Source organism: Aspergillus oryzae, chromosome 2 (assembly GCF_000184455.2).
Source record: "Aspergillus oryzae RIB40 DNA, chromosome 2".
Taxonomy (NCBI): domain Eukaryota; kingdom Fungi; phylum Ascomycota; class Eurotiomycetes; order Eurotiales; family Aspergillaceae; genus Aspergillus; species Aspergillus oryzae.
The window spans coordinates 6,145,466-6,168,527 of NC_036436.1; the positions used below are offsets into that span (position 1 = coordinate 6,145,466).

The 23,062-nt window shown below is 48.0% G+C and overlaps 7 protein-coding genes across 7 annotated transcripts; 1 reads left to right on the forward strand and 6 right to left on the reverse strand.

Moving 5' to 3' along the window:
* Window positions 1–52: 52 nt before the first annotated feature.
* AO090003001512 (uncharacterized protein) lies at window positions 53–1,452 on the reverse strand (the record flags this gene model as incomplete). Its single annotated transcript, XM_023235354.1, has 4 exons — window positions 53–308; window positions 667–1,058; window positions 1,128–1,295; window positions 1,396–1,452. The coding sequence occupies 4 exons, from the start codon at window positions 1,450–1,452 to the stop codon at window positions 53–55; spliced, it is 873 nt and encodes a 290-aa protein (XP_023090380.1).
* A 1,816-nt stretch (window positions 1,453–3,268) lies between these two features.
* AO090003001514 (uncharacterized protein) lies at window positions 3,269–4,358 on the reverse strand (the record flags this gene model as incomplete). Its single annotated transcript, XM_001820503.1, has 3 exons — window positions 3,269–3,693; window positions 3,743–3,855; window positions 3,919–4,358. 3 exons carry the CDS (start codon window positions 4,356–4,358, stop codon window positions 3,269–3,271), a joined length of 978 nt encoding a protein of 325 aa, XP_001820555.1.
* A 2,003-nt stretch (window positions 4,359–6,361) lies between these two features.
* Window positions 6,362–7,057, reverse strand: AO090003001515 (uncharacterized protein; the record flags this gene model as incomplete). Its single annotated transcript, XM_001820504.1, has 1 exon — window positions 6,362–7,057. The coding sequence occupies one exon, from the start codon at window positions 7,055–7,057 to the stop codon at window positions 6,362–6,364; it is 696 nt and encodes a 231-aa protein (XP_001820556.1).
* Window positions 7,058–10,055: 2,998 nt separating this feature from the next.
* On the reverse strand, window positions 10,056–10,778 carry AO090003001517 (uncharacterized protein; the record flags this gene model as incomplete). The annotated part of the gene is made up of 1 exon (XM_001820505.3): window positions 10,056–10,778. The coding sequence occupies one exon, from the start codon at window positions 10,776–10,778 to the stop codon at window positions 10,056–10,058; it is 723 nt and encodes a 240-aa protein (XP_001820557.3).
* Window positions 10,779–13,233: 2,455 nt separating this feature from the next.
* Window positions 13,234–13,818, forward strand: AO090003001518 (uncharacterized protein; the record flags this gene model as incomplete). Its single annotated transcript, XM_023235356.1, has 2 exons — window positions 13,234–13,445; window positions 13,689–13,818. 2 exons carry the CDS (start codon window positions 13,234–13,236, stop codon window positions 13,816–13,818), a joined length of 342 nt encoding a protein of 113 aa, XP_023090381.1.
* A 240-nt stretch (window positions 13,819–14,058) lies between these two features.
* On the reverse strand, window positions 14,059–15,809 carry AO090003001519 (uncharacterized protein; the record flags this gene model as incomplete). Its single annotated transcript, XM_023235357.1, has 4 exons — window positions 14,059–14,640; window positions 14,690–14,835; window positions 14,906–15,421; window positions 15,482–15,809. The coding sequence occupies 4 exons, from the start codon at window positions 15,807–15,809 to the stop codon at window positions 14,059–14,061; spliced, it is 1,572 nt and encodes a 523-aa protein (XP_023090382.1).
* Window positions 15,810–20,516: 4,707 nt separating this feature from the next.
* AO090003001520 (MFS transporter) lies at window positions 20,517–22,430 on the reverse strand (the record flags this gene model as incomplete). Its single annotated transcript, XM_001820508.1, has 2 exons — window positions 20,517–21,918; window positions 22,018–22,430. The coding sequence occupies 2 exons, from the start codon at window positions 22,428–22,430 to the stop codon at window positions 20,517–20,519; spliced, it is 1,815 nt and encodes a 604-aa protein (XP_001820560.1).
* Window positions 22,431–23,062: the final 632 nt, after the last annotated feature.

Genomic DNA, 23,062 nt, shown 5'->3' on the forward strand with positions numbered 1-23,062 from the left:
ATCAGGCGGTAATTGAACATATACTGAAAATAAATAGGGGAGGAGATTATATTTAGGCTTCCTCTTCTCCAACCCGGAAGGTTTTGTGCACATTGACACTGTTCGGAGGCAGCCAGGGGTCGGACACAGGGTACAGGACCTCTTGACTGCTGTTATCATTGGCGTGAAGACGGTGCGGCGATGATACCGAAGTCACAACAAAAGTAGGCGACTCATCAGAAGTAATATCTGGGCGCCAATATCTAGGATCGCGAGAGCCTGCAGTCTTGGAGGTATTTCCGGTAAGGCTCGACAGGGGATATTTCCCCCTATGTTCGTTTTGCGGATAAGAAACGGTTCCATCCAGGAACCAACGGAATAAAGGACGTAGCGTAATGAGACTTCCCGCGACGATAGCAAGACCAGTCTCCATCACCGACCAAATCGCAATTTGGTATGTTGAATCTAACCGAATTGTCAGCTTTCGTCCCTAAAGACAGAGGGAGCACCCCCGATGGGGAGAATTAAATGGATCCCGGAGAGTTCGCTTCGACTCACAAAGAAAGTCAGTGTCTTTATAATTTTGCAAGAATGGGAGTCGAATCACAACAGCGACGCTGGCACTAGAATAATGTCAGCAAACAAGTACTACACGGTAGCAATGTATATGCGGCAGATGAGACGAACATGGCGCCCATGCTTAAAATCCCACCCAAAGCAGCCTTTGTCCTGCCGTTCATCTGCAGGTTCCAAATCAAAAAGACGGGGAAGATTCCCAAGGTAAAATCGCAGAATATGGTAAGTGCGCTATACAGGTATGCGATGGCGAGGAGGATATCGGTCGATAAGCATGTCCCCGTATTCATTGGATTAATGCGTAACCAAAAGTAGGAGACTGGGTTGCAGTCGAAGAGCAGGACGAGCCAGAACATAAGGCCGATCGCAATGACGACAGCAATCACTGTCCAGAGGATAACCAGGTGCATCCTCCGTACTGTCAAACGAATAAGGGCCAGAGCGATTGAAACCTTAGCGACTGCCGATGACCAAATATAGAGCATTTGACCTAACCACCACCACTAACGTAGTTCTTAGCCATGCTTTCTATAGAGCCTCTCACAGGAGGGATGGGTCTGCCTGTTTCATACCAGCATTGCTTTTTCGAGTATATGCAGGCTTGTAAAGTCCTGGATTTTATGGCCAACACCACTCTCGGTTCCAATAATGCAGCAGATATTCAGAAACGTGAATAGTGCCTGCTCACAGTCAGTATAATTCCTCGTTATCGTATGTGCTCCATAGTAGACCGACCACCGCTGCTACCATCAATGTATCATCCCATCCGAAGGCTCGCACTATATATGATCGAACAAAGACGCGCAGTAAGACAGCCAGGATCGATAGGCACATCATTACCACACAGACAGTCCAAATCGCCCGGCTTCGCCCAACTAGGGGCATCGAGGTATCCATTTCGAGGCGGGTATGCTGCCCTATTAAGGGCTAGGTTCGACGTTCAATGAGAGTGGGCACTTGAGCTGCGTCTGGTTAGAGACTCATTGTTCACTGAACCGTTCCCTCATTGGCACGAAATTCTGTTTCTTTCACTAGGGATGATCAAATACCTGTGAATGCACTACAAGACCGGGAGTTCACTCATGATTTGACGCGGCCATGCATGCTTTCTGAGATATAAACTATAGCAGAAGAACAAGAGAGAGGCAACGAGCGTGTGACAGAAAGAATGACGTTAGAAAGAAGAAAGTAAAAACAAGATAGGATCCTAGAGTTCTTCTAAAAAGCTCGGATGGCGATCTCCTAGTACTTGCCGGCAGGTTAAGAGACTGGATCTCGCTTATCTGGCCGGAGTGGAGATCAACCACGAGGCCTTTCAAGTTTCCGTGGTTCCCTCGACCTATGCGAGTCATTAGGGGCTCAAAGCCATCTCTTCTAACTATATCGGGCACCCAGGCCATGGTTCATTTCGCTTACATGCAGCATGGTGAACTCGCGGCCCACCGTTTTGCCTTGTTGGGTTCTTTGGTAGCATGACTTCCCAGCAGATGGAAGACTATCTACAGAATAGCTCTAGACTCCTTCGCACAGTCTGATGATGAGAGAGCCGCGCATATCATGCTAGCTTTATCAGAATCCAACGCTATCAAACCATACGTACTTTCGGAGAAAGTATAAGCATCCTAGGCGTAGAAATTTCCTCTTGAGGAAGACCATGGAAGGCAATTTCGTCTTATACCAGGCCAGAAAGCCATAATCCAGAACAAAAGAGGGGTTGGGCTCAGCCAGCCCCGATCTTCTGAGTTCGTTTCATAAATGCCGGACTGAATCGTAGAAGTGGATCTCTGTCGCACGACCCTTTCCTTAATTAGCGCTCCTTCATCGGTCTTACGGAGGATTAATTGGATAGGAAGGCTTGATGTCTCCACCTGAAAAAAATTTTTGCAGTTCCCCCTAACTACGGAGTACTCCGTCTAAACCCATATCCCGGGGTTTAGTTGCCATTCTCGCTTTTACGGCCGGTTCGCCATGTGGTGAATGGCCCCTATGAGGCTAGCAACTGTAGATCTTCTAAGTCAGGTTCTGACTCGTTCTGTTTAGAGAGGGATGGTTTATTTTTCGCGAAATATACATGGAGTACGAAGGTGTGGGATGGCAAACCACAATAAAGTGAAAAAACTGGTAGTCTTTACCTGGGCTTCGCGAACCTGGACACCAAGCAAGTACAGGCATTTCTCAGCATGGCCAATAGCCCTCCGTCTCGATAGGTCGCAGAGGCCATCGAAGTGCCTGAGGTCCCCATCGACTCGATATGGGTGGTTCTGGGATCTATCTTCCTCCTCACGTTCTCCAGGTCGTGCAAAATGACATAGCGTCATTGAATAGTGACTGCGAACGTACAAGCTTTGTTCCTTCTGGTGCTTGAAGAAGTTTCTTAAGATGTCCTAAATTAGACGAGGGCAGCTATAGCCGACACACAGTCATAGGGCTCCATTACGAGTATTCTCTGTTGAAGCAAGGCATGGAAGCCGTGGAAGGTGAGAAGTGGATTTGTTTAATTTCAATCTAATAATAGCGTGCGGGACTCGGAGCAAATAATTCTCCGCCGTCGATCCAAAAGAATGTTCCTTCAATGCCTCGTCATGTCATAACAACACAAGGCACGGCATGGAAGTTTCAACACCGGCCAGGAGCTGTGGAGCCCGAAAGGTGAGCTTGGTAATATACTCCCCTTGGTTTTTTCTGTGAACTGCGTCTCTTACAGTGCGGCCTTCTAGTATCGCGCATCCACCCACTGGGCGGCGTCATTGCCCAAAACACTCTCTCGCGTGACGGCAGCAGCGATGGGCGACAAAAACTCTCGCTTCGATGTGTTCGAACCCGCTCCGCTGTTTTTGAATTCGTAAAACAGTGGAGTCGCGCCCTTGGCCATGGGACTCCATCCCTTCGGCGAGACGACGTCACTCAGATCCGAATTTTGATAGATAACCCGTGCAAGAGGCCGCCAAGGCCTTCCAAGGAAAACCTTCTCCTTCAGGTTCACGCCGCTCGCTCCCGAAATGGTGCAGTGATCAAAGGCGAGCCAGGAATTGTCGGCCTTTTCACGTCCGCTGGCAGTGATATAACCAGGCGCCGTGGAGCGGATATCACATTGATGGAACCAAGCAGAACCACCCCCGAAGATGTAATCCACCGACCCTGTACCTGTGGTTAGAAAGGCATCACACTGAGAGGTAATTCGACTTACCCTGGATCAAGCATTTGGAGAAGAATTGGGTTCCCGTCTTAGTAAAGACGGTGTCTTGGTAACCGCGGAATTGACAGCCATAAAAGCCCAGGTGGTTGGCATCTGCAGATAATCTATCACGCGTTGCTCTGGTTAGGTATTTTTCGGCTGGAGCAGCGTACAGATGATGCACTTACGCAAGCGCCTGTTTGCCTGGTCCATACCCGTTCACCACATTAATATTGTACATTTTGAAGTCATTCGATTTCACCTGCAATGTAGCGCTGTCATCCAGGGTGCCAGCATCATCGGAGATAGTGTGGGTGATGGTGACAGCATTTCCCTTGTACGATGAGGTGTCTGAGGTCTCACCATACAAAGTCAACGCGCCCTTGTAGTTAATGACAACTTTCTCTTTGTACGTTCCCTGGGCGATGTAGATACACGCGGGTGAGGGCGAAGATCCGAGTGCGCTCAGCGCAGCTCCCACGGTATGATGTTGTCCAGCAGGGCCAACAGTGAGACAGCCAGGTGGAGGGCCGTTACGGACAGCGTTCATGCTGGAGACCTCCGGAACTGGAGCCGCATAGGTGGTTCCCGCCACCAGGCCGAGGAGACTGACCAAGAAACGGTACATGGTGAAGTTCAGTCGAGTTGGATCGTAGAGTTGTCGTGCGCGAGTCGGTTTGTTCACCTGAAGACAGCAGGAGTAGCAGCAAGCTGTCCATATTTATAATGGCTTAACCAACCTCATCGTGAGTGGATATGACAAGCGCGGACTGGATAGCATCCTTCCTGTCTTGAAAGCTCACGATATTGACTTTCCTGAATAAGAGGCTTGGCTAACGGTCCCAACTCCGAACTACTATTCGTATCAACAAGAAAAACCCTAGCCATAAGGGAATCCACCCCATAACAGCTGCAAACTAGACTTATTAGTCTCCACAGTCCTGCAGTTTCGTGCCACTTTTCCTCCGAATCACCCGGTCAAGGCGCCGAGATATTGCAGCCTGCTTACTGCCAAGCATCGAGCTCTGTCTTGGCAATAGTGCAATGAGCTACATAGGAGCCAAATATATTGCCAAGAGACATCCTTCGAAGAACAGATCGCCTGATCTCCTGCGAACCGAGGGGAAAATCTGTCACTCGGTGGGCCTTTGGTGCTCAGTGATAGAACCCCGATAGATCTGGACCAAAAGGTAATACATTATTGCTACTCCGGTTAATATAACAAGGCAATATATGTTTACCAGAAAGAGCTAGTACCAATGCAATCCTTCGCCTGTGCTCACGCCTTTATTCATTTATTTTTTTCGTACCTCATCTTCTTGCTCCCAACTAAGAAAACATCACCGCTCATCTCCCATGGTATTCTGCTGATTTAAATCAGAAAAGAAAGGAAAGGAAAAGAAAGCAACACATGAATATAAAGTATCCATGTGGGGTCACTCCGCTCATATATTAGACATGTCATCCATGCAAGGATGAAGAAGTCGCGCAATGCTAGCTTTTTAGTGGAGTACAAACGTCCACAATGGAGATTAAGTAAGTAGTCCACACAGAGCCCATTAACAACCTGCAGAGCAGGTTTCCCACTTCTACCTACTCGAATACTGAGACATATTCCTGATTCTCGCCACTAACCATTGCAGTGCGATTCGACAGAACCACTCTGGGGCAAACCTATATTGCGTTGAACACATGTGCAGCCATAACGAAGATACCACCGCCCGACGTTTCTCGATGTCGGAAAAACGCCCAAAGCAACTCAGAGGCTCGTCATAGTGAAGTAACACCGTATGTGGCAAAAATGAGATCGCATGGAAGAGCGGAATGATACCATGAAGGCGCATTTGGGATAGTTGAGATGACCCTGTGTATCTTGTATGAAGCCACAGTCATGCCACTTTCTTTACTACCCTTGACCGTTAACCTGTGTATTTTGTCACTATTGTGCTAATACGTACAGGGTCCCACCAGCACATAGTGCGATGGGGCGCACAGGGCTCAAGCTACATACAGGGTTGTGAACTATAGGTGGACACCAACCGAGGCTAAGAGAACGGAGTGCCCACTGAGATAACACCTTGGCAACCCAACCAGTGCTGTCGGTACCATTGTTGGCCTCGAGAAACTTACGGTTCTGACGATACGACAAACTCGACTGTCGAGCTATAAGTACAGGAACGGACTTGTGGGAGAAGATGTTGGAGTGAGACAACTGGAGGATGGTTGAAGTAGTCTACATACCGGAGGTCATCCAATAACTTCAGCAAATTTGGGTCCGATTGGAACTACTGGGGTGAGGATACTGATCAATTCAGGTTCAGAGCTCAGTGAAGCTTAGTAGCGAAAACTAAAAAATTAGCCCCAACTATCAGGCGATGCATAAATCCGGATGACCACTCTGCACCGACCACCACGGCTGGAAGTGATGCTTCAACAGTCATTGGAAGCAAAGTGAGTGTAGACCTATGTTCATGGTAACACCGATGAAGGGGTTATAATTGAGACAAGTAAGCGCAATTTGGATATAACGTGATCATACACGAGGACTTTGGCGCTATGATATATGCTATACCACCAGGGGACAAGGGAACTCTCATAGCAGAGCTAAAGTACGAAACCGGCTACCCATCTCTAAAGATCGTCTCGCTCATCCTTGGTATAACCCATGGCGCGAAAGAGCCTGGCAGTCTTCCCTTCTTGAGGGTCACACAATACAATCCCAAGGCTTTCCAAGTGTTGAGTCACTTCCTCATATGCCTTATCTGCCTTCTCTTTCGGTACTTTGGCTTCGATTTCCATCAGGTGCAGCGAGCCAGCCGCGACGTTGTCGAACTTGGCTTTATAACCTTCGATCCGTATCTTCCACTTGGCATTCGGATACGGACCATAATTCGTAAGCTCCTCCCAGTTGACCTTTTCGTAGTGCTCGGCGAGCTCGATTTGTTGGTCGCACCAGATGGTAGATTCTCGCAGGGGACATCGCTTCTCGCAGGTGTACGTGGGACTTTCACCGTAACGATCCCAAACACATTCGGCGGAGTCGGGGACATCGGAGCTTTCCTGCTGCAGTCGTACTTTCACCGTGGAAATATCTTCGCCTTTCGATGTCTTGGTGCGGAACATGAGGCCATCGGAGATGTATACCGGAGGGCTTGTGTCGTAGTAGGTAATCGGATTCTCCTTGTAGGGTTCTGGTGTCCCCAGCCCCAGCTTTTGAAGAACAGTTTGAGGGTCAGAATCACATATTGCCCATTGAAGGTTGTTCTTCTTTGCGGTAACCAACGGGGCTGTCAGGAGGAGGACGGCGTGGTATAAATACGACTTCATGACTTACCGAAGTCAACACAAACGAGGATACATCAAGCGATGGACAGGTCTAGATATATATATGTTTGGTTAGGAAGGTAAGGGGTTCATTATGACATCAGCAGATAGGGTATCATCACGGCGGGCGGTGAGCAGGCCAAAGTGATACTGGTGCAACCCTAACCTCTGATGCTTGAGATACTAACTAGGTTGAACCAAAGGTGACCGCTGACTCCTTGATTCCAAGCTTCTGCTGTGTTGTTTCCGTTACCTCAAGTCCCATGGCCCCACTTGCAGTTCGCGAGGCTTCCACTTGAGGGAAAGATCCGCTTATCCCAGGCCCACTCAGAGAATTTAGCGGGTTTTTGGGTTCCTCCTAGAGGGAATATCCTTCCAAAGATATGCACAGTGAACAAGCTTGGGATCCAAAGAGTTCCCCAACTACCTGGAGATCGGCATCCAAAGCACCATAACCTGTTTTGCTGACTATGATCGTCTACCATCTTCCCAATGTCCCGTAATAGTAGCTTGCACTATCACCCTTCCTCACTGATAGGAAAATTGGGCGATCGACCCTCAGACACAAGAAAAGTAGAGACCAAGAAACATGTCAGCTGCCTAATTAATCACCGACCGTCCTGGCAAGGTTCCTACTGTCTATAGAATCCTCGACATAATTGCGGCGCGTTGCCCCCCTCCACATAGCGGTATATGCGGCCGCTCAGGGGGAAAGGGTTGAATATAACTTTCACCGCATAATGAAAACACCATAGACGAACAGAGGCCTCGAATTTACAACCCAATTTCAACGGCACAAAAAGACCAGGTTGTTGCGACACAGTTCTGACCGAAAGGAGGCCCTTCAAGACGCGTCGGGAGATATGTGGCATCCACGTGATCGTCGGGGATGTTTGCCCGGCCTTCCGACGAAGATGTTTGCTGGGACAACTCGTGGGTTTGATTCTTGTCGTACACCTCGTTGTTCAACTTGCTTGCGAAAGTAAAAAAAATGGGGATAATCGACTTTATTAAAGATATTATTCGTCCCGGTAATGGGGTGGATTATCCCAAAGCCGGCGATATGGTCACAGTCCACTACCACGGCTATCTTTATGATCCGACCCGATCGTGGAATCGGGGGCGTCGGTAGGGCTCATAAGACAATTCTCGTATGCTTTTCTAATCAAGCCCTCTTTGTTTAGGTTTGATAGTAGTATCAAGCGAGGAATCCCCTTCACGTTCCAGATTGGCATGGGTACGGTGATCAAAGGTATACATAGTCATCTATATGACTCCGCGACAATTCGACGTACAATTCCACTAACTATATCTCAGGATGGGAAGTCGGAATTCTTGGCATGAGCCTGGGTGAAAAGGCTCTTCTTACCTTTGGGCCGTGAGCATCTCCCTGTGCGCGACTATCCCTTTGAGCTTCTACTAACCAATTTTACTTGGCGCGAGTGTAGTCATTACGGATATGGTGCAAGGTAAGTCAATCGTACATACTTTGTTCCTACGCGTGCTCACAAAGGATGAAGGGGTGCGCCTCCATTTATTCCCGGTAATTCAACTCTAGTCTTGTAAGTCGTCCTCTTTTGAATCCAGATTTGTGCAGACACTTACGACAATGATAGTAATGTCGAGCTTTTGGCTATCAACGGACGGACTCTTCGATCAGATGACTCGGAATAGTGAAAGGTACAGAATGCTGTAGTTTTACCCTCCTGTATATTAAACGCATACTGTGTCTACAAAGGTCTTGTGACTTGTGCAATAGTAAGTTATCAGCGATTCATGGTTTTCGTAAAAGGGTAGCATGGAACTTAGCCCCGCACATCGTTGGCTCCCACATTCAAGGTAGGTATATTGATTTTCTATCGCTTCAAAGGCTAGTGTGCTCCTGAACGCAGTGGCTTTGGGGATGGTAAAGTCAGCCATCCATGACATGACTTTCGTTTTTGAAACTCAACTCGGGTGTAGGTTACGTCACGGACGTAGTCGCATATCATGAGACTCTACGCATTATGAGCCATAGCCATGTCTAGAACCCTCAGTGCTACTGCTCATCAAGTGACTGGCAAGTGTAATTTGCTGGTGACTGTCGTACTTTCCTGCAGGATAAAGGATGGTAAGGAAGATGGAGTTGAATTTAGGGGCTCTACCTCCAGCCAATATAGCTGTGCTCCAACAGGGGTGGAGCTAAAATGTGTAAATGCAATGAAAAACCGATATGGTATGCTGATCAGTTCAATCTTTAATCATCTAGACCTTTGAGCAAAGTAAAGATTGCTGATTGAGTTAGATATGGAGTATAAAGGAAAGATCATGCGCTGTGATCCTTATAATGGTCACTTTCCCTCTCGGAAATGTATTCGCACCATTGATTACGTGGACTGTAGTAAGTGATGGGACAGGAATGCAACTGTGGGAGATGACTGGCAAAATTGTTGTTGCTCGACTATTAGTGCTCACTTGTACTGCTTAGTTTATGTTTATCTTGTCTTCGCTGTAGCCATCCCATTCTATAAAATCCTAAAACTAAACATGCTCTCCTTAATCCCCTCGTGGAATTAGATTTTAATTTTCCAAGTTCCAATTATTTCCTGTTTGGCAAGTATCCATATCATCTCAAGAACTACTAAATAGATCTTTCATGTATCGCAGATAATATGAAATAGGGTGCTACGGCGCCACACAATAGTAGGAGCGGGAGAATACAACTTAACGACACGAGACATTCAAGCCTATAAATAGACTATTGACACTATCTTGAGTTTCTTTCATTGCTAACAATTGACCTAATGATAATCTTAAGGAGTGACACGGTACATATAAATGATGATTCAAAGAGCTGCTTAACACCTCACAGGAACAATCACGTAGATTTCAGACGTATAAAGCCGTCTCCTCGCGGCTTCAAACGCTGCCTTCATACTGGAGGGTCAGTAACAAGATAGCCTGTACACCGAATTAGTAACTGTTGTGACAGAAACTTTTTGTTTGAGTTATATACCGACCTTTAGTTGTCCTTCTCACACAACGCGGCAAATCGGTCAATATATCCAGGAAGAGACTTGGACCACGCAGCCTCATCGGAGTCAAGCTGCTTAATCTTCTGGCACTTCTCCTCGGTAAGCTGAACCGAGCTGGACAGCTGCTTGACCTGCTTCTCCAGAATCGGCTGGGAGGCTTTGAAAGCACAAACACCATAGTTGAATAGCCCTTCCGGATTGTTGCACAGAGGTTTGTTTCCTTCAGCTGCGCAACCTTTCTGCACTGCTGCAATGATCTGGGTGCTTGTCTGATTGTACAGCGCCTGCTCGCTGGCAGATACACCCAGCTTGGTGTTTACGTCCTGGATGAGTTGCGGGAGGACTTTGTTGTGGAGATACTGATTGTGTTGGTTGATCGTGGTAGTACAATTGGCCTTCTCACAAACTTGCGTATGGAAGTATTGCATCAATTTGAAGGGCTTTTGGCCGAGAACTTGAGGAATCTCCAAGCACGTCTCCGGGACGTTTGGGAAAGCGGCATTGCCAACGGAGGAAAGAGTAGCGGTGACCAGCAACGCAGAAGGGATAGAGAACTTCATTTTGAGAATAAGGTCTGGTTTATAGCCTCGGAAAATGATAGATTGGTTGAGGAGGAAAGTTATGAGATACTTGTTCGCTGAGACTAATGATCTTGATGATGTCCACGATGGGTGGCTATCGGGAGGTATAAATACCTTGAGCAATGGCATAATCGATATATGGGCAATTGCATATTCCAGTAATCTGAGGGTACGAGTGAATGATCACCGGGATGAAATGTTTCATACTGAATCAAGCTGAGTATACGAATTCCCGATATCTTTGCTGAGATATAGAGTGGTATATCCCAGTCCCTGTGTCGATCTCTCATCTATCCGAGATGATCCTGTTTCACCACCACAGGGCCGAAAATTCAGCCACAATATGCCAGGGAAGAAGGCGTCCGAAGATCATCCGGCAGCCGAACCCAAATTTGAGATCGACTTATGCTTCTAGAAAATGCCTAAAGAGCCCGATCTTGCAGGAAGCTATCCCGTTTCTTGTGCCGATCATAATACCCGAAGACTAACGTGTCCCAAAAATACGACGATACGTGTATATCTACTGATTGATCATCCTTAACCTGAGCAGTCTCACTACCTAGCGATATTTTGACACAATATCCCGCAGGCACTGATAGCGTTGCAGCCAAAGGGCCCGGCGCAGAGATTAAAGGGAATGAAAAGAAAAGATATGCTGCAATTCTTTGTCCGTCGTTGTGTTTGATCAATTGAGCGTTTATTATGTGTACTCTGCCGTCTATGTAGCACAAAATATTCATATGATAAGTTGGCTGTGGTTAAGGTCTGTTAACTGCATGGATATGTGAAGCACAGCCCGTGCGCCTGTTTCAACAGTCCTGGAACTTGGAGATCGCATAGATGTTTGATCCCCCAGCGCTAAGGGCACCAAATGTTTCATGTTGCTAGAAACAAGGACTTCGCATAACTGTTTGGAATTGAGACATGGAGGAAGCGATATGGGGTGGACAGTTGTTGAATAGGCTCACATTTCTCTGCAAAAACCCTCTAACTACACGAGTGAAACGTGTATATACTAGTGACAATTGGGCATAGAACGTATCCCCTCTTCCTGCTGATCTCGAGAACGATGAGCCATGTTCAAGTCAATAAACGTTTCATTATTTACTACTAAGACAGTCTCCCTCCTATTCATACCAGAATAAACGATATCAGTCTGGTTATGTTTCTGACCAAGGGTGTTCATTACAACTTCGATCTACGGCTTATCTTCATTTTATGGTCTTGATTAAAGAGGCCTCTCGAATCGTATGGTTCATCTATTGATATGGATGGGAGAGCTTTGTAATTTTTGATTAATTTAGTTCATGCGCGAGTATCCACCACGAGGACAGAATCATCAAGCTGTCTCTGTTTAGCCGCTGCACAAGACATCTTACCTCGTACTTCAGCCAATAGTACCTCAAACAAGTTCACACGGAGCGGAGAGTCTCATTGTCTAGGAGATATAAGACCTGTCCTCTGCGTTGAAAGGCTGAAGAGCCCAAATATTATAATTAAGCGCATGATCTTTTCTGTTAAATAGCTTCACAGTCGTGCCCTAACCCTGTCTATCTCCGTTTGTCATCGTCTACCTCCCTCATCTTTCTCGGCCTGCTTGGATTCCGATGAAATGTGCGGTACCTACTGATGCATCGAGTTTACGTTTTCTAGCTTGCATCGCCGGCCTATCTAATAACTGTTACACACACTGTGACTCCATGTAGCCATTACGGCAGACAAATCGTCGCTCAACTCGCAAAAATTGCTCACGCTCTTTCCTCTCCTCCCTGTTCTTTTGTATACCTTTGTCATAGTGGATGACGAGAGATAGTCTAACATAATTGTAAATTTTCATCGAAGAGAATATAGGCCAGGAGGAATAAAGACAATTCGAAACACCACTTTGTGACCTTAGGAGTACTATTTGTTCGCCGCCTTAGGACCTTTCACCATTTGCGGCCGCTTTACAAGACGGAGAGCGGAACTATTCCTCTGGATCCTTGGGTACAGGAACAGAGAAAATGGACGCAAGTCAAAAACCAGTCTTCTTCGAACTTTTTCCTGTCAGGGCATGTATTAGCGGGAATTATGAGGGGCATGCCACTGGGCGGTTGGTCGAGAGAAGGGAAAGGCCGAGGTAGATAATTACCCGTGCCTAGAATGGCAAATGCGCCGACAGGGAGACAGCTACGGATTACCAGTGGGCGGAAAATCTGCTGAAGATATCGGAACAGCCATAAGGTAAGCTTAGCTAGGGTTCGAGGGATCGCCATTCCGCTAAAGATGATGCCATGCCCTAGTTCTGCAGACCCCGCATATCGACCGGCCAAGAGCCTGGGAATGGTAAAGTCTGAAGAATGAGGGCTCCGAGAATATCTCTGCGTCCTATCAGCTATTCCTCACATAGTATACTGCTAGGCTGCTGCACCGACCTGTCTCAGGAACTAGTGTAGCTTCAAATGAACAGAGAGATGATGGTTGAGACCGAAGCCCGTAGCAGTACTACTTTCTTCGGAACAGTTAAATACGCGTTTGACGCCACGCTACGGTACCTTGCACAGATATTCGGCTCCATACATCGAGAAGCGCCTCAGTCCTGAAGATGCATCTGCTTCATACGATACTCTTCTTATTACCATTAGCCAGCTTGGCCGTACCCTCCGCCCCTTCTAGCAACCTAAACAAACGATCTATTACCTGCCTCAAAGTCGGGGCATCAGCAACGGCGACCTGGACCAACAGTGCCGGGCAAACCTGTTCTTTTGTTGGAGTAGTAGGGAGCAATTACGGTGCCAACAGCGCAGGCAATGGGGAGTACGTATCTCCTGCGCCCTCAAAATAAGCGCAAGTGTCTAACGAGGGCATAGCTATTCTTGCAACGGCCGCTGTGGCGCAGGTTGCACTGGCACTGCGATAGGGAATGTATACACACAGGATTGCTTCTCTCATGACATCTGCTCATATTTCGAAAATGCCAGCGGAGGTGCAAGGCAAGTTTAACTCATGTTGACATTTTTGCTAAGTTTGTGCCGGGCACTAACCATGGAACACTGGCAGTGATCCAAACTGCGGTGATGCCTACAATGCGGCTGTTGACGATACCGCGGGAGGACTTCTCGCTGGCTGCTCGCAGACGAATCCTTCTAACACGGTGTCTCCACCGAATTCCAGCCCGGTTTGTTCTTGAGAAGGGCTCTATCTTTCAGCATGACTAGAAATCATATAGTTGGTTGGCTTGTTTCTGTACTACTAGGCAACTGGAGTCTTGAAGATGACCTATCATTCAAAGTCTTTAACCTTAGAATTTTGTAGACTTACATGGAAAAAAACATGGTTGGGTTGTGACCTAGCATATACATGCTATGAATGGAAATAAACCCCAATAACATCAACTTCTAGCTTAATATACCTCTCAAGCTGTCGCGCTTTATGCATTTCGGTCCACTGCCCATCTTTTTCGGACCTCATAATAACCCACTCCAATGATCCACAGCGATAGCAGAACTAAAGCCTGCACAGGGGCGAAAATGGCTCCTCGGACCACCACAAACCCACTAACTATGGCAAAGGTGATGGGAATTATACTAGAGGGCTTGTAGGGGCGGCGCAGACCTGGTTCTCGGAATCGCAAGATGATCGCCCCGAGGACAGTCAATAAGAAGAACGTGTACTCCCCCAGCCCATTAAAGGTCAGAAGCGCCCGAAAGTCCCCGAACAGAATGTAGAAGATAGGAAGTGCGGTAGACAAGACGATCGCATTGATCGGTGCGTCCGACTTCCCGCTCGAAGTCTCGGCATCGGACGGAAGTGAAGGGCCATTCTCAGCAGATGGAGACCTCAATCGTCCGATAATCCCTAGAAACCTGGGCAGCCAGTTTGAATTAGACGCTGCGACGATCATGCGGCCAGCGACGAACGAATTTCCCAGCAAGGAGCCGGCTACTACAAGACAGATCAAGACCGCTGCGATAACGCCCGCTACTGGACCTAAGAGATGAGTGATCGCAGTCTCACCTATAGTTAGACTCGAACATACGAAGCATAATACGGGGACATACCACTGCAACGCTATCTGTTGTTGACACTACGCTCCACGGAAGAAGAATGTAGTATGCCGTATTAGCTGCGATAAAGCAAAGAATGACGATGGGAACTGCCATGTTAATGGCGAGTGGAAGCTGGGTGGCCGGTGCAGATAGCTCTGCTGTAACGTAGATAGCCTTTGCCAGGTTGTTAGTCCAAATATTTCCATTCTCTTAGTAGATTGGGGATACCTGCTTTGTCCCAGCCGGAGTACGCCCACAGTGCACCATAGAGGGCAGCTGAATAGTGACCGAGCATTTCCCATCCAGCCAGGTCGCTCCAATGAATCTCTTTACCATCCGGAGCCAGGGTGTCGCGGTAGCCAAACCACGACTTGCTGTACCAATCGGTTGCTGGTCCGTCCCAGTGTGTACTTGACAAGTGGACAATCACTACCAGAAGGCCTGCAATCACGATGCCAGTGATCGTAACAAATTTTGTCGTCACGAAGAAACTGCTCAAACGTGTGCTCACTTTGGTACTGATTGAGTTGGCCACACCGATCGCGATCAACACCAGAATTGAGAGAAGCTTGTGTTGGATGGAAGCTGCCTGATCCGTTATCCCAGCAGCGGAGTAGATGCTTTCAATAAAAACAATGCTGAGGATGGCAAGCGTGGCCGGCATCACCGCGATGATCCAGGTCCACGCTGCCAGGAACCCGAAAATGTCGCCAAAAGCATACTGTAGATACGGCTGGACACCCCCTACAAGTTGAGTAAGCTTCCCATAATTCTATTGACTAACTTGGTGTTAGAAGTATAGACCTTCACCGGAAATTGCTGTGCCGAGCTCGGCCATCGTGGTCGCCCCGGTCCAAGCCAGCAGTCCTCCCACGAGCCACACAATGAGAGCAGCGCCGGGTGATGGAACGTTGGTATCGATAGCACCGGGAGATGTGAAGACTCCACTGCCGATCACAATACTGATGACGATGCCAAATGCTTCCACGGCCCCGAGATTCCGCCTGAACGTAGCGCGAGGCGCTGCATCCGACGCGCCCGTGGGCGCCACTATGGCTTCATAGCTTGGCTCTGGAGAATCGGCGAGTAATGGCCTTTCAAGATCTTCTTGAGGCTCGGTGTGTGTGACCATGGCTGATGATGGTTTGTTGTATTGAAGGTGGAAGATGGAGAGCTCCAACGAGAATTAGAAAACGGGGTAGAATCACGCAATCGGCGCTTCATCTCGCTTGCCCCGCTTCAGTTCGATGCAGAATCACTTCATCCTGCGCTTAGCTCACAACGCCGGTCCGTTTGACAAGCGCCCATGGGGGCGACTTATAATTATACTAGCCTCGGTACTCCACCAGATCCAGTAATAAGCTTACTTGTTCCATATCAACGTTTAGCCCAGACATAGTAACTTGTAGAACTCTATGCGAAAGCCAAGAGTTGAACCAGATATTAAAAAGATTCCAGATTTTAAAGGATTGTAAAAGAAATTACAAGGGGAGATAACAAGAAGAATAAGCAGAGCTCATCAGGAGTTTGTTGAAGTACCTTCCCGTCAGGGCTTCAGGGGGACCAAGGATACGGCGATGAATCTCAGCCGCCCCGTTGACACATTGCTTGCGCAGCAATATAGGGCCTCTATAATGTTATTGCCTTTAATTTGCGAGTGAGCTTCAACACAATTCACCCTTAAAGAGATGCCATGTAACCACTGGTGGCGGACACGGGATTGTACATCAGCGGTCCAACGAAGCCAGAAGTATAGGGTTCGGGCTTCTATTCAACTATCACTATTCAATTGAAAAGGGCAAGCTTCGATTTTGAACGGAGGACAAAGCGAAGAATGACAAGTTCCAAGTATCACGAAAAGATAGTCGCAATTCCTTAACATTCTAGATCGTTTAAAACATTCCTCCAACGCCTACAATCGGCAGACGCAGTGTCCCCCATTCACCAGGCAATTGCACGCGTGAAAAGGAACACAAATGCAATGTCCATTATAACAGCGTCCCACGCAAGTTCCCTGGAGCAGGACGTCTAGTCAGCAAATAGAGTACCCATTACCAGTACAGCAGTGGTAGAGATGAAGACTTGCCTTTGCCGACTCATCTATGAGAGGGTTTATCTGGTCGGTAGGGCTAATGGTATCCGAAACTGCAGCAGGGGAAACGAGATTCGGCATGGACGCAACGAGAGTAATCTGAGAGCATACGCCGATTATGGCCCAGAGGGTCACGTGAGCTTTAAGGAGGAACATATTCGACCGAAATGGTGGAGATGTATTTGTACGTGGATTTTTTCTTGACCGAAAATCAGAGGTTTTTGGGACATAGCATTGAGTAAGACGACAGTCAACGACGAGGAGGAGATATTTATCCCCATCTTGACCGTGGTGGAGTAGATCTTCTGGATTCTCAAGGCCATGGCATTATGTGTCACTTTATCCGGTCATGATGCGAATACGTTGGTTACGGCCAGGCTCGATGCTCGGCTTTCCTTCTTCCAGACTATTCAGGTTTAACAGCAGCGTATTGCTCCTGTCGCCCGATGAAGGAAGCAAACGGGGCATTGGCTGTGTACCTATCGAAGTATATTCCCAATGGGTGATCAGTGGGAGAAGAAACAGATATCCGGTAAAATGTACGCACGAATCTGTGGCTGCTGCTTGTCTCTTATAAGCTACCCAGTGGTAAACTGGCCAGCGCATGCATTGGCCTACTGTGTAGTAGGTCGATGCCATCCTGGTCAGTCAAAGAATAGTCATGTAACCCTGGAATCCAAGTGCCGTTTATTCCTTCCACTTCTTTGAGACATCACCGTGTGCCGTGCCGTATTCGTCACACCATACGCTCCGACAACCAACTTAATATGGGATAGGAAACAAGGAGGGTATGACTTGCCCCACGGCGGTTGAAGGTGTTGTGCAACCCATGGTCCTGATTATTTAAACGGGTCGATTCTTTACATACACCATCCCCCTTACACTGGGATATTGTACGACCTCACAGTTTCTATCATATACTATGGCCAAAACCTCCCTAGACATATAAGACTAGGACAATTGGTGTCACCGTTGCAGTGCATATTCCATTGTCCGGCTTCATATTCTCCCACTATACCGAGTTCAACATTGCGACGTGATGACAGGCAATTCCTTCCATACATGAACTGGATGAGCGACCCTCTACCGGATGGGGCTTGCAAATTGTCCGGTGGCCCATGACCCACCATCAATGAGCCCAGGGTCCTTGATTTACATATGCTTGTGACATAGAATCCACCGTGCGGCACGTACATGTCCCCCAAATTCAATACCCATGCTAGTCGGTCCTCCTTCGAAGGGCTTATTACCCAGGAGTTGATTGAGGGAGAGCCCAAAGAAGGCATCCGATCATCACCTGCGGGTTCGACCTCGGCCGGAAGATCAACTGTACGACGTCAAAAGCTCCTCAAATAGTACTCGACTACCACTAGAAAGTAAGGCATGCACAGTGCGATTGAGGGAACACAGCCTCATTGTACTCGAGAAACAAATGCTTGACAGTCAACTAGCGGGTGATAATGAGCAAGGGAAAGTACTCATGTCAAACCCAGTCGAACCTTTTCCAACAATCAGGGATTAATGTTACGGGTAGATGTCAGATGTCACGTCCGACAAGTGAGTAACGGTGATAGTATGAGGAGGCAAAAGAGTATCCATGGAGGGATAGTATTTAGGACAATAGTACCTTTTTATGCACTTCTACAAGCCATCCCCCGAACCATGACGGCGCATTTCAATTCGCATAAGCAAGTTCAACATGTGGGCATCTTAATATAGATACCAATACGATCAAAATGCGCAATATCAATATTTCAAGGATTGAAAACCTTCAAAGACTGCGGTGTCATCTAGTCTCGAAATCACTTGAGGGTAGCTTTATGCCGGTTGCAAGTATATCACAAGACCGTCTCAGAATGTGGGAATTATGTATACAGGACATTGTCTACTAGGACTATCTGCTATCAGGGAATGGACTGCACCACTGACGCGCCATGTATATGTTAACAGTGATATAGAGTGCGGGCAAGAATGTCTAGACAAGATTCAGAAGCACGGTCAGACAACCTTTCTCCGACACATTCGATGCGAGCAGCAGGTCTGAAATTGTCTACGTGTCGGATGCCGGGAGTAATAAGACCGCAGTCTGGATATGGATGTGACCGTGATTAATTCAAAACGGGATGGTTGTGATATTGGCTTGCATTAAATTCATTTAAACATTTCCGAGCTGGCTAGAAGGCTGGGCAGATGAGCTGGGTTTAACCTACGCTCCAACCCCGGAGTTGAAGACTTTAGAACTCCTGTATGTATCACAAAGATACTATGGACTGTGGGTTCGAGGATTTGTCACTTGATACTGGGATGGCCTATATTATCATCGGGACATAAATACGGATTGCTCCCCCTTCCCCTACCAGCAATACTTTACTTCCTGTCAGTACTGCTCGCCCGAGCTACTCATTTGAGGACGAGGACCTCAAACATTACTTTCTATCACCGACCTCTTACAATGAAGCTTTCACTTATCCTCGCCGCTTGTGCCACTCTCGCCGCTGCCACTGTGACGGAGTCCACGACGTTCTTCGCGGCCACGGAAAACATGTCTTTCCCCAAAGATGTCTTCATCACTTCTCGTAAGTGCTCAAGGACTACGACTACTGTGCTGAGCTCGTACTAATATATACGATAGCCTCTGGATCATCCGCGGTGCAAGGGTGCGGGGGCCTGACCCAGGATCAATGCAGGAATATTTGTGGCCGACTTGCTTTCCGATGTTTTCGCTGCACATCCAATGCCTGCGAGTGTTCCAACAACTGCTGAGCGAAGACAATGCGCTCTGGTGTCCCATTAACCTTGGGGACTACTAGTGAAGTTGAGATGTACTCAAGTCATCTGCACAAGTTGCGGTAGGCCTTTTGAACAAAGAGATTTTACGTAGTCCTTATATTCTTTGTTTTGTGTCTTTGTAAGTACTCAAACATGAATTTATCTTTACTGGCTTTCGCAATGATTGGAGTATCACATCAATTACTTGTCATAGCCTTGTGATAGGAAAGTCTGTTGCAGTTATCACTCGTTGCTTAAGACTTAGATATGCGACGTGACGGGCTTCATCCACAGTCATCCTGGAGGCTCGGATTTGTTGCAGGACGCTATTGGAAAGGATGCCACTGATCTTTTCAGCTCGTCTAAGCATTCTACAAATGCCCGCCTGTTGCTCTTGTCTATGCGAGTCGCGGTCGCCAAGACATCGTCGGCGTTCAAGGTAGAATGGTGACAAGGCTTTGAGCGAGAAGTGTGGAATGTTAGCCCAGTGGATTGATGCTTTTCGTCCTACCAGACTAGTATCCTAGTAATATTGACATATTTCAGAATAGAAGTCATTACATACCAAACCAACTTTGCTATCAACAAAAATCCATATGACTGAGCCCTTTAAACCATTAACTAGCATCTCCCTCGTGCTAGTACCGGTCTCGATAGCTACTACTTCTTTCAGTTCAAGGTAAGGGATCCCATATTTCCAACGGCCATGCGATGCGGAGATATTGCATTACGCGCTAATAGTATTACATAGTTGCGGTGGTTATTTGTACTGGATCAACTATCTTGAAGCTTATGGAGTGCCTGAATCTTGAATACTATAGACAAAAGATGCTATAATTACATTAGATGCTAACTAAAATTATTTTAGATAAATTCGGGGTATAGTGCTTTTATCAAATGGAAGAAATTAAGACACCGTCTATGCCCCCCGTTCAAAAAGGGGTTAATAGGCGTGGAGTTTTATGTTGGTTTGTGATGTTATTCCCTCAGGGGCCCATTGGTCTCGGCGGCAATTTCATTCTCGTCACTCATCGGCTCCTCGGCTTTCTCGTAGATGGGCGCATACTTGCTCTTCATTCGCAGCCGCTTGCCGAAGAAGAAGAAAGCAACGGGAATGGGTACCAGGATCGCGGCCAGACAGCCGAGGAGCGTAGAGGCCCATTGGATCCCCATGTTGTTAAACATTTGACGAGAGAAGAGGGGAAAGCTGGACGCGACCAAGGAACGAACGAAGGTGTTGGCGGCGATGGCGGAGGCGGCGAACATCAAATACGTATCAATGAGGTAGTTGAACAGCTGGATGAAGATGATCAGAAGCCCAAAGCCGGTAAAGAGACCGCTCAGGGTCGGGACAATCCAGTGGATGCTATCAGTAAAGCCCGTCCAGCCGAACCAGAACAAGCCTGCCGCAAAGAGCGCTCCCGCGAGGATCACCGGCGGAAGACGCCATTCGGGAACGGGGATGCCCCCGTTGGCTTCGAGCTTTTTGTTGTACGATCCGCTGGATAGAATGATGTATCCCGCCGCAATAAACAAGCCCACGACCATGCCAAACAGGGGCAGTCCACCCACACCCGCGTTCATGCCGTGGACCCCTTGGAACACCAGCGTGTAGGCCGTCAGGAAACAGTAGAGCAAGCCATAGATAAAACTGAGGTAGACCGTCACGGCGAGGATTAGCGGTTCGTTGATCAGCAACCGCAAGGGACGGGAGAAATTGTTGATGATCAGGTCTTTTAAGTCGACCTCGATCTCCTCCTGCTTGGCATGGATGCCCCAGTTCTTGGTGCGGCGGCGTAGTTCCGAGGCCTTGCTAATCAGGATGACGGGGGGATATGATTCCTTTAGGAAGAAGACGTTCAGGGCGAACGCAAAGAACCCCATGAATGCCGGGATATACGCAGTGTACCGCCAGCCCAGATAGGACATATTGATAAACCCACCAATGAACGGCGCGATAAGTGGGCCTAAGAAAACGGTGCTTGAGAAAACGGCGATGGCGACACCACGGGTGCGATTGTCGTAAATATCGGAGAAGACGGCGGCGACGACGGCCAGGGGACAACTGCCGAAGATACCACAGAAGAAACGAGAGATCATGAGGGTTTGCAAGTCCTTCGCGACGGCAACAGCGATATTGAAGATACCAAATCCCATCATCGCAATGACGATGGGTAAGCGACGGCCTTGCAGTTCCGACATGGGGGCCCAGATCAAGGGTCCGGACGCATAACCGATGATGTACAGGGAACTCGACAGCGTGGAGACTTCGAGACCGACGCCGAACGCATTCGCGACACTTTTGCTGGAGGAGCTGAAGATGGCGGAGTCGAAGGTGGAGCAAATACTGGTAAAGGCGAGGATGGCACTAATATAGACTCTACAAAACCAGATTAGCAACCGAAGAAAGGAAGCGCAAATGTGCCAGTGCCATAGTGCGACCTTATGGCGACCTCACTTGGAGGAATCAATCACTTACTTTCTCTTCAAGGGCCAGTTCTGGGGGTATAAGGGATCGTCTTTCCCATCGAACTCCACCACGTAGTCCTCCCGTGCCGGTAAAGGGGGTGGATAGGGCTTTCCGGCGCCAAATGGGGGCAATGGAGCCTTGGAGGGATGAGACTTGACGCTTTCACCGACGGTGAGGGCATGTTGAAGGCGCTGGGTGTGAATGCGACTCAGGGCATCCGAGGCCCTGGTGGTATGGCGTTCGAGATCAACTTCGGTGGCGCGCGAACGGAGGGTGTGCAACTGAGGATCATAATCCACGGAGCTGGTGGTGGAGGTCGAATCGGTTGTATCGGAAGTTGGGGGTCTCTCGGCGTAGTCGGAAGACTCCAATCGTTCTTTGCTCTGGGCCATGGCCTCGTCCCGATTCGGATCATAGACCATCTTGACCGCCGGGGAGTGGGAGGAGTTTTGTTTCGCGCTGGACGTACACCAAGTTCGTCCGAAGCGGCCAGAAGATAAATAAATAGCACGACAAGAAAAATTTTTTTCGTTCTGCAGATTATGACGAAAAGTTCCTGCCTGTGGCTTAGAAATGATTCGAAATGGGGGAACCGTAACGAAGCTTTTTCTTCTTTTTTTTTTTACTTTTCTATTACCCTTTTTTCAGTGGTGCCTGCCGACTTATCCGTTCCAGACCCACCGAAAGTGATGATGGTCTCTCTTTTCGCCTCCCAACTACCGACCCTTTTATTGATTTTTATTTCTTTTTTCTCCTTTTTGTTTCAGGGGCCATGGTTTTTCACGGATCGCAAAGAAGCTCGTGCACAAACCTTGCACATTGGGTGGAGGAGATCAGGCACGCATGTCCTCATGTTGAACAGTTTGTGGTTTTGAAGTTTTGGATCTTCGACTGTTTGCGGGGACAAACTTTGATGTTGACGTCATTCATTTTTCTTCGGCATTCGGAAGATTTCCCGTGCCCCGTGGCTGATGATCTTCCCGGGCGGGATCTCCGAGATAATCATTTATCACGCATCCAACAACCACGGGACCATCGTTGCTTAGCGGAGGAT